General features: G+C 38.9%; 1 protein-coding gene across 1 annotated transcript; it reads left to right on the top strand.

Annotated features, from left to right (window-relative positions):
- The first annotated feature begins 217 nt into the window (after positions 1-217).
- On the top strand, positions 218-10,728 carry LOC149842975 (subtilisin-like protease SBT4.14). Its single transcript, XM_090000794.1, has 11 exons — positions 218-279; positions 3,510-3,530; positions 4,389-4,486; positions 4,583-4,726; positions 6,853-6,958; positions 7,039-7,561; positions 7,678-7,778; positions 8,110-8,331; positions 8,945-9,053; positions 9,218-9,431; positions 10,166-10,728. The coding sequence occupies exons 1-11, from the start codon at positions 218-220 to the stop codon at positions 10,726-10,728; spliced, it is 2,163 nt and encodes a 720-aa protein (XP_089856920.1).
- Positions 10,729-11,433: the final 705 nt, after the last annotated feature.

Genomic DNA, 11,433 nt, shown 5'->3' with positions numbered 1-11,433 from the left:
CGGAGGGATGATGGTCGTCACTTTCTAGAGAAAGAGAGATTGAGAGAGAGAGAGAGAGAGACTAGCCGGTGGTGGGGAGGAAACTGGCCTGGATAGACACTGCGGCAGGTGGAGAGGAGACTGACCAAGATGAATGTTGTTGGTGGTGGGAAGAAAATCAACTTTAATAGAGGCTGAAGGTGATAGGGAGGAAACTAGTGGACCTTGTTGGGTGACGATGGTCATTAGGGAGAAGGCTAGTGGCATAGTGGTGGAAGTGGTGGGAGAGAAAAGGGGAAGGTAGGGAAGGAGAAAGATAGAAGTTGTTTGATCTGTAAATCGGATGGTTGTTGGTTAAAATCAGTTGCTGGAAAACATATTCTAATTTTCATATATATATGTATATACTTCTAATGAAAGTAAGGTATATGAGAAACTAATTAGGCTGGTGAACATTGGATTCAAAGTTACATGGAGATTAGTCTTGGGTGTTTATTTCGACAACAACATTACTTGGCATTCCAAGTGGACCCCACAGAAAAAAGGGTGCCAACATTGTAAAAAAAGTACTTTTCTAAAAAAATTGTAGGGTTTTTCTTCATTCGATGTAGTCCATTCAGTTTCTTCCCTATGACCCATCTATCTCTAGCTGAAACCGTTTCACCTCATCCCAGCTTCCCCCTCTCTCTAAAAAATAACAGAAAGAGAGTTCGAAGTTGAAAAGGTTGGTTTATTTTCTTTGTATGTTTTTCTTGTTGAATGCATTTCCCTTTTCGTCTTCCTCTGATGGTCCATTTTTTTCTTGTTGATGTGAGGATCATTGATTTTTTTTTATTTTCTCGAATTTGGGGTTTGTGGGTTTGGCTAGGCTAAAAAAGGTAATTGAGAGAGCATAAGGAAAAAATAAGGTAAGAAACTTATCTTTGTGTTTTTTTTTTATTTAACAAATCTCTTATGCTTTCTTTTGAGAGGAGAGGTGGGGACCATTGATTTCTAAGCTGCTTTTACAACTTCCATGCCTACCCACCACATTCTCTCTCTCTCTCTCTCTCTCTCTCTCTCTCTCGTAGTTTGAAGAAACACTTTTTGTAGGCCCACCCTCACAAATTTGTTATTTTTGTTCCTTTCCATCATTTGGGTTTTTGTGATTAATCGTTTCATTTTCTATGTGCCTTAGCTTAATATTAGCCAAATATATTTCAACTAGTTTGGAAGTGGCTGGTCAAACCCCATCTGAAGCTCAAGGTGGGGTTATAATGTGATTAGGAATGACAATGAATCGGGGAAAAATGGGGCCCCACCTTGGACCGGGTATGTAGAACATGAAACGAGGATGGAGGTTAAAACAAAAATGTATGCAGGGGTGGAGGTGGGGTTGGACTTGCGCTTTCTCCTGCCCCGCCTTGCCTCCCCACCCACCCAATCACGGATCCCTATTAGTAAAACTTTCTCTCCTTCTTTAGGAATGGTGGTGGACCAAGGGGAAATGGGGTCCCACCCCACCTCGGCTTGTTTGGACAGGGGATGGAGGTGAGGATAATTGTTAAAATTAAAAGTTGTGCGGGGATGGATGGCAGAATTTTAAGACAAGGCGAGGGTGAAGACCTTGTTTGATCCCTACATGTGATGCATTTTTTTCTAATACTAAGCCAAACCCACAAACCCCAAAATTAAAGGGAGCAAAAAATCAATGATCCTCACATCATCAAGTAAAATGAACCATCAGAGGAGAACAAAAAGGAAAATGCATTCAATAAGAAAAACACAAACAAAAACCCTGACTTTTTCAACTTTGAACTCTCTTTCTGTTATTTTTTAGAGAGAGGGGTTGGGTAGGTTGGGAGTTAGAAGACAGGTTTAGTTAGAGAGAGACGAGGGCAGAGGGAAAGAAAAAACTAAATGGGCTGCATCGAATGAAGGAAAACCTTGCAACTTTTTTATAAAAGTATTTTTTTTTTCTTTTCTTAATGTTGGGGGCTTTATCTTTTGTAAAAGTATATATATATATACACAGTCTGGTATAGACTGTGCTCTGCGCAGTTTGGGTAAAGACTGTGCTCTGCACAGTCTTTCTCTCTAAAGACAGAAGTATATATAAAAATATATAAAAGATATATTTTTTTTAGTTTTTATAAATTTTTGTCCTAAAGAATGGACAAAAATAGACTCGATCAATGTTGATCGAGTGCAAAACATGGACAAACTCGGCCTTGACTCGTTGGCCGAGTTCGAATTGGCATTGACCGAGTCCGGGCCGTGTCCGAAGCCGCACCTGTGTTGGGGCGTGTCGACTCGGGTGCGGTGCCTCCTTAGCCGAGTCCGTGTGACATAGATATTGGGGTTTTATTTTGTTTTTATTTTGGGAGGATTGACACACTTCTCTCATCCTTTTTGAGTTTCTTCAAAGATTTAGAACGATGTGATTTAGAAAATGAACTTTTATTTTATATAATTCTAATTTCATTTGGCATCAGATAACTTGTTTGATGTTGTTTTGTATAAATTTCACATATAACAGTCAGAGTCGTCTCAATTACATTATTATTCTCTGTTGCATAATCTACATTCTTGCTTGTGTAGCTTTTTTTGCAGCTTTATGGTCTTCATGATGGTGGCAGTTCTTTTAATCCTCACTAGTTCAGCTGATTTAAGCATGTGCTCAACAAGGTTATTGCTGAAAATGGAATTGCTCCTCGTATATATTTAAATTACTAAAAATGAAGGTGCTGATGCAGTTTGTCATAGCTCTGGGATCTTCATTATCGGTTCTCAGCATGCACTAATGCAACTTCTATCTTGCTTTGTGATTCATATTATTTTGATCAATCCTGTTACTATTGTAGCTTGTTTGTAAGGGAGTTTCTATACAAATTTTCAATCTCTATAGTGATTGGTTTTACTACTCCAAGGTTATACATGCAGTTCGATAAGTTTCATGACAACATTTCATGTTAAAAAGATGGGCTTTTAATGAGTCTTTCAGCCAGCTAGACGTGTGTGAACCTTATTCCTCTTTATGTTTGGTGAGTTTCAAACAAAAAGCAATCAATTGTTACATGGTTGATGTTAGCTTACAGCATATTTACTCAGGACAACTTTTCTATAGGTTGCATTTTAAAGGCCTTGGAAACGGTATGGCACAACCTCTCTTTCTTATGATGTAATGAAAGAAGTGGAAGATGAAAAGACAAGAGCCACTAAAGGCATACAATAGCAGATTCACTATGTGCTCAACCACGAGTCCTTTAAGGACAATACAAGAAGCCTACAAGGGCTAATACAAGAGAACAAAATATAAAAAATAAAGCTTTTATTGAAGAGATGCTTAGTAAAAGCAATGAGAACAAAAGTGTGCAAACAACTCCTATATATACAAGGGATTGGCTCAGTGGGCTGTAACTGTGTTTTTTCAATCAGCTGGATGATCTGCAGTCAAATGGAAGTTGTATGGACTCATAGTTTGACTCTAGTGTAGTCTAATGTGGTTGCTTATCTATGTTTTCTGCATCTGCTAATGTTTTTTGTAGCAGGTGTATTGGGATCAGTGGACTGTAACTGTGTTTTTTCTATTCTCTATCCTCTGTTGCAGCAAGTGATATCTCATCACCTGCTATAGTACTATTATGCTAAAATTCACATGATTCACAAGATAAACAACAATGTCGCTAGCAAAAGTTAATTTGGATAGATAAGCCTATGAGAAGGTCTTAGAAACTATGACAAACCGGCAGGTCTCTCTCTCTCTCTCTCTGTTTCTCTTTTGTTTCTCTCCCATCCAATATTCTGTTGGATGTATTTTGGTAATGTTGAATGGTGAATGTTCTCCTTTCTCTCTCTCCCTCTCTAAATCCATCGACAGGTGCAGTCTATCATGATATATATTTGGAGTCTTGAAGATTTATGATTTTTGGCCATCAATTTTTCAAACATTATAAAAACCAACCATGTCTTGAAACCAAACACTACATGCCTTGATCCGTATAATACCAGGCACACAGATCTCATCTGTATGATCAAACTTTTAAAATAAAACAAAAAAAATTCATACAACCCATATAACATGCTTCATTTAGCACTCTCTCTCTCTCTCTCTCTCTCTCTCTCTCTATATATATATATATATATATATATATATATATATATATATATAAACCTAGCTTTCCCAAACAATCATGGCTGGTGCCACATGATGTTTTCCAACCAATCCTACATCAAAATGGTAGCAGTAGTATCTCAAATGAATGAGTTTTCCTATCAAACTTAAGTTTCGAAAATTTATTTGTTATTGATACTAAATCATAAATGTGTATACTATCCAAAAAGTTTCCACTCGTTCACAATTAATTATTGGCATTCCTTGAGCATGTGATGAGCAATTTGCTTTAATTTCATGAAATTCATTTTGGCAGCCATGACATTGCAAGAGAGACAATGGTCTACAGTTACAAGCGAAGTTTCAATGCATTCGCTGCAAAACTCTCACCGGAGGAAGCAAAAAGTTTAGCTGGTTAGTATGAAACACAAGTACATTGACTATTGTATACACAATCAATTTTTCCAATAGTTTAGCTTGTTTAATATACTATTACTTAATAATGTGCAGAAACTGAAGGCGTGACATCAGTATTTCCTAATTCCTATCACAAGCTTCACACCACAAGATCGTGGGATTTCGTCGGCTTCCCTTTGAATGTAAAAAGGCAGCTCAAGTTTGAAAGTGATGTCATCATTGGAGTTTTGGACACAGGTAAGCATTAAAGGGAGAGGGTTGTGTATGTTCGCCCCCGATGATTCACTGAATCCCACGTCTGTGTTCGGGGCTTTGAATGAGCACTACGTATACAAGCACATCGGGCTCATATTCCCGTGTATGTTGACATAACTTTGCATCGGACTCTGGTGTTGTTGCAAAGACTTAAGTACCCTTTATTGCTATTCTTCTCATAAAGTGATGGTTTGAGAAAATGACAAAAATGCCTTTCATTCAAAAAAGAAAAAACAAATAGTTCAAAAAAAGGACAAACATGTCCTCCATCCAGAAAGTCGAGGATGATGTTGACTCTTCAAAGTCTTCTTCTTTTTCTGTTCAAAAAAAGGACAAACATGTTTTCTTCTTCTTTCTCCGTAAAACACTGTAAAACCCTTTCTCTCTCTAGAGAAGAAATCAAGGGAAACAAAGAGTTCTTCCTGGAGAAGGCCATGAACATCAACCCTCTCACTCTCTCTCCCTTCTCTCTCTACTTCTGTGCACATCCAACAAACGATCCTACATTGCTGCATCGTCATCTTCTTCTTCTTCCTTCTTCGTAAAACACTGTAAAACCCTCTCTCTCTGTAGAGAAGAAATCAAGAGAGGTAAAGGGTTCCTCCTGGAGAAGGCCATGAACACCAACCCTCTCACTCTCTCTCCATTCTATCTCTACTTGTGTGCCTGATTTAGAGTTTTTGCCCTTACAGGCGGGGGTCCAGGGGGGGCCGCCCCTGGCGGGGGGCTCGGGGGGCAGCGCCCTCCAGACCAAATTTTTTTTGGGCCTTCCAACAATGATTTGTCGTATTATCGGGCTTTCCTACAGCAATTTGTAGCATTTGTAGTATTATCGGGCTTTCCTAATTTGCGGAAGACACTACAAATCGCTATAGCGATTTGCGGAAGACACTATAAATCGCTATAGCGATTTGCGGAAGACACTACAAATCGCGGATTTGGAATATGACCTCCGGTTAGGGAGATATGACTCTGACAAGTTGGTCCTAATTTGCGGAAGACACTACAAATCGCTATAGTGATTTGCGGAAGACACTACAAATCGCTATAGCGATTTGCGGAAGACACTACAAATCGCTATAGCGTTTCGCGATTTACGGAAGACACTACAAATGCTACAAATTGCTGTAGGAAAGCCCGATAATACTACAAATCATTGTTAGAAGGCCCAAAAAAATTTTGGTCCGGAGGGGAGCCCCCGGACCCCCCTCCTGTAAGGGCAAAAACTCTAAATCAGGCACACAAGTAGAGAGAGAAGGGAGAGAGAGTGAGAGGGTTGGTGTTCATGGCCTTCTCCAGGAGGAACCCTTTACCTCTCTTGATTTCTTCTCTACAGAGAGAGAGGGTTTTACAGTGTTTTACGAAGAAGGAAGAAGAAGAAGATGACGATGCAGCAATGTAGGATCGTTTGTTGGATGTGCACAGAAGTAGAGAGAGAAGGGAGAGAGAGTGAGAGGGTTGATGTTCATGGCCTTCTCCAGGAAGAACTCTTTGTTTCCCTTGATGTAGTGTCTAGAGAGAGAAAGGGTTTTACAGTGTTTTACGAAGAAAGAAGAAGAAAACATGTTTGTCCTTTTTTTGAACAGAAAAAGAAGAAGACTTTGAAGAGTCAACATCATCCTCGACTTTCTGGATGGAGGACATGTTTGTCCTTTTTTTGAACTATTTATTTTTTCTTTTTTGAATGAAAAGCATTTTTGTCATTTTCTCAAACCATCACTTTATGAGAAGAATAGCAATAAAGGGTACTTAAGTCTTTGCAACAACACCAGAGTCCGATGCAAAGTTATGTCAACATACACGGGAATACGAGCCCCATGTGCTTGTATACGTGGTGCTCATTCAAAGCCCCGAACACAGACGTGGGATTCAGTGAATCATCGGGGGGGGAACATATAACCTGCTTTGCATTAAAGGGTATTATGAATATAAGCAATGGTTTGATTAGATATGAATAAGTTGTTCCTTGGTTTTCTAGCCAACTTGACCCAGTCACATTTGTTGCTCTTTTTATTTCATTTTATTTTGAAGGAGCTCTTCTTCTTCTTCTTTTCATAAAATTGATTCTTTTCAAGAAAATGATGCCATCTTTCCTCATATAAACATAGGTATCAGCCCCCATTCACAGAGCTTTGACGACAAGGATCTTGGACCTCCTCCTGCTAAATGGAAGGGCACATGTGAAAGATCTGAGCATTTTAGTGGGTGTAACAAGTATGCTCTCTCTCTCTCTCTCTCTCTCTGATTCAATCAAAGATTTACACTCCCAACCTTCAATAATTAAATTGACACAGCAAACTCATCGGAGCCAACTATTATAGAATAGACGGACCCTTCACGCAACTTCAACCCTCTGATATACTATCTACAGTTGACACTAAGGGTCATGACACCCACACAGCATCAACTGCAGCTAGTGTCCAAGTTCCAAACGCAAGCATGTATGGGCTTGCTAATAACACTGCGCGGGGTGCAGTCCCTGCAGCTCGCCTTGCTGCATACAAGGTATGCTGGGAAGACACTGGCTGCTCCAACATCGACATTCTTTCTGCCTTCGACGATGCCATCGCCGATGGTGTTGATGTGATCTCAATCTCCATAGGCGGCATGAACAATGGATACCTCAAGGATGCAATATCGATCGGGTCGTTTCATGCCATGAGTAAGGGAATTATCACGGTGGCGTCGGCCGGGAACGATGGCCCTGACCCTGGCATGGTGGAGAATGTGTCACCATGGATCCTTACGGTGGCGGCGAGTTCCATTGATCGGCAGTTCAGAACCAAACTTGCACTGGGCAATGGCATGCAGATTACAGTATACCTTTGGCTCTTCACTAAAAATTTTCTTCACAATCTTTTTTTCTAGCTAGGTCGCTTGTTTTAGCTTATATATTAAGTTTGTTAATTTGGTTCTTCTTTTTAAAATGACAGGGCATATCATTAAATACTTATTCCCCGAATAAGAAATATTACCCACTCATCACTGGAGCCCAGGCAGGAAGCAGTTCAGGTGGCTACGGGCCATATCCAACGTAAGAACAACTGCATACTTGTATAGTCTTTGCGTTCCTCGGGAAAGTTCAAGATAATTTTTAGAAATTCTTGGGGTTCGTTTGCGCGTGTAGTGTATATATATATATATATATATATATATGTATATATATATATATAAAATCTCACGTACTTCTTAAAAGAATTCGCTACAAGAGGCAATCCTTAGGTTTTTGACCATAGAGATCCGATCCGTACGGTTATATTTGTCAAAAAATATTTTTCAAAAGTGGGTTGAAGATTCGCACCCTATAAAATGTCTGCAATAGGATTATAGCTTGTACTCATGATTGCTTAACAATTTGTTTGCAGTTTTTGTGATCAGACTCTAGATCCCAACAAGGTGAAAGGGAAGATTGTTCTTTGTGATTTGGTAAAAGGAGACCTTGACTCCAGTGTTAGGGACATTGGAGGGGCTGGAATCATCTTTCAGAGTTACAAAAGCCAAGACACAGCTTTCCCTTTTGCTCTACCAACAGTTTTAGTGGATACCAACAAATCAATGACAATAAATGATTACATCAATTCCACTAGGTAAGTAAATTGAAACTCGATCTCCTCACTTAAATTCCTGACATGGGTAACAGTTATAATGAAACCTTGAAGTGAGAGGCTTCCATGCATTGACCACCACTATACAATCATCTTCACTCCCTTTTTGCGCAATTGCGTAGTTGTTGTTGTTGTTGTTGTTGCGCGGTGGCGTGTATCGTAGGTGACGATCCTTCTCTGTCAGCCTACAACTCCTTCCTTCTCGGTTGGGCCCCTAACCTTGTTCATCTAGCTAATTCCAGAGGAGGATAGGGTTATTTGTGACACAAACCCATCCTTGAATATAACCTGAATTCGTATTTGGGAAGCAATTCGATGTCAATATAAAGTTAAGCAATGGAGTAGTCATATCTGGAACTCTAATTAAAGCCCACCCACGATATTTGGCCACATCAATAAGACTGCCAACTCTTGACAATGTTGTCTGCAATGGGAGACTGAAGCCAACAGGCCTTCCAAAATCCTGATTTTGCCATCTTAATTATTCTCCAAAGCTCTATGAATTGCTATATTACATCACGTATATACTTGTTGCACAAAGATTGTTCCAAACATCATCCATTAAAATTGATTTTTTCCTCTATTTTTCTTGAAGGTCGCCTTATGCAGTTATATACAAGTCTTATACAGTTAATGTGAGCATTCCACAAATTGCATCTTTCTCATCTCGTGGCCCGAATACACTCTCACCAAGAATCCTCAAGGTAATGCAGAATTTTACATGCTTAAAAGGGAGAGCAAATCGGGTCATTGGCTGAGTAGGTACTCTGCCCAATGACTGGATGCCATGCATCCCCTTCTGTCCTCTAAATGATCGGATAGTGCTAATCATTGTTGCTTGATCTAATAACCATACCCTTGATTACAGCCTGATATCACTGCCCCTGGGCTAGATATTCTGGCCGCATATACACCATTATCTTCAATGACTGGGAAGAAGGATGACAAACGAATGGTTAACTATAATATAATGTCTGGAACTTCAATGTCATGTCCTCATGTGAGTGGTGCGGCTGCATACGTCAAGTCTTTCCACCCTCGTTGGTCTCCTGCTGCAATCAAGTCTGCTCTCATGACCACAGGTAAATTTGTTTTCTATTTTGTTTTATTTGATATTTTTCCTCTATAATATTTGCTTTGCATTGACAATGATGCCTTAAAACAAATAAAATACACACTAGTATCTGATTGTAGATGTATAGATCTGTCTTTGTGGTTTCGTAAGTTTGATCCTTTACTTCACTCAAAGAATTCTATAGTTGGTAGATTGCATCAAAATAGTAGTGTTGTTCTCTGTTTTCGCTTCGGTTTGTAAATGTGTGAATTTGGAAATCCGTTGATTTGCCTTTTGCAAACAAAAATATAATTAGAGATTCGCCAAATAACATGCCAATAGTTCTATATTGCAATTCATAAAAATAATCTGCAAAATGTCTCTGCTCTCTCCATTGAAATGAATACTCAATTCTCAACATGGTAGGTGCCTATTTTTGCCAATATAAGGGGAAAAAAAAAAAACCATGGCAGGTGCTTACAAATAGTTGCAACGAGGGCAGTTGTCATGCTATTTGATATGATGTTATATTCCATCGCAACTGCACATCTCACTTGATGGAGCTATCTATGTATGGCCCCCCGCTTTAACATTCTTATGGTTTCCAAGTGAGATGTACAAGATGGATTGAATACAACCCATGATCGTAACTGCTCTAGATGTGCCTAACCTTGGAAGTTGCTAACCCAGATAGCCCATTATATCTGAAGATTCAAAGGTGCCTATACCATATCTTTAACCGTTTTTCTTTCTCATTTCCAGCAAAGATGATGGACCCAAGGTTGAATGAGGACGCAGAATTTGCCTACGGTTCGGGTCTATTTGATCCAAGACATGCTGTTCACCCAGGCCTAGTGTATGACATGGACCAATTGTCATACGCCCAATTTCTCTGTAAAGATCACATAGACGGTGCTGCCTTGGGAATTGTGACTGGTGGTCAATATAACAACTGCTTCGCCATACCTGCCGGCCAAGGCTATGATGGTCTCAACTACCCATCGATGCAAGTCCAAGTTAACAATGGATCCGACCCGATCCATGCCGTGTTCTATCGCACAGTGACCAATGTTGGTGCAACAACTTCAGTCTACAAAGCAATGGTCAATGTCCCAAGTGGGCTTAAGATCAATGTCACACCAGAAACTCTCTTATTTAGCAGACGGGGACAACGTCTATCCTTTAAGGTAGAGGTGAATGGTGATCCTCTTGGCGCCAATCCTATGGCATCAGCTTCACTTGTTTGGGATGATTCAAAACATAAAGTCAGAAGTCCCATCATTGTATATCAATTGGCTCCATTCCAAGGAATCACCCACATGTAAAATGTCAAACTTTCATGATATTGAAATTACACTTTTACTTTATAAGAAGAATTGTTCTTTTAGTAATTATTTTTTCATGTAAAACTTATTTATGACTTATTTTGGAGAAGAGGCTCAAGGATGAGCAAAAATGCAGGCTTTATCTACCCTTTTTAATGTTACTTTTTTCTCTCTTCAATTATTACTTTCTTCTACTTCAGTTTCCTAAATGCTTCATATTCAAATCTTAAAGCTTGCGTTTGGAAATGAAACGATGCATGGTTGAAGTGTTTAGCCTGCACGCAATAAGTTTAGAGTTCAAATCCTATTCGTTATAAGTTTGAAACAATAATTTATTTTGTAAATGAGCCGAGTTTGAGTTTGGCTTAGTAGGTTTATGTTGTAAATTCTATTATTTTCAACTATGAACAAGTATATATATATATATATATATATATATATATATTTATATATATATTGTAAATGAACTAGCTTGTACTTTGCTTGTTTGGCTCAGGCTTTTCACGAACTCAACCATGGCTCAGTTCAATCAATAAATGAGCTGAACTTGGACACCCTCTACAATCATGGATTATCATATGGTGTTTATATATTCTCCAACAGTTGAGTTTTTCTTCAATCAGACAATACATATTGTTTTTATTTTTTATTTTTTAATTAATATTCTTTTAAGGAAGTAAAAAGTATGTTTTAGATTCTGAATAT

The sequence above is a fragment of the Nuphar pumila genome, chromosome 3 (assembly GCF_984573655.1).
Source record: "Nuphar pumila chromosome 3, dmNupPumi1.hap1.1, whole genome shotgun sequence".
Taxonomy (NCBI): domain Eukaryota; kingdom Viridiplantae; phylum Streptophyta; class Magnoliopsida; order Nymphaeales; family Nymphaeaceae; genus Nuphar; species Nuphar pumila.
This window is presented reverse-complemented; position numbering and strand designations above follow the sequence as displayed.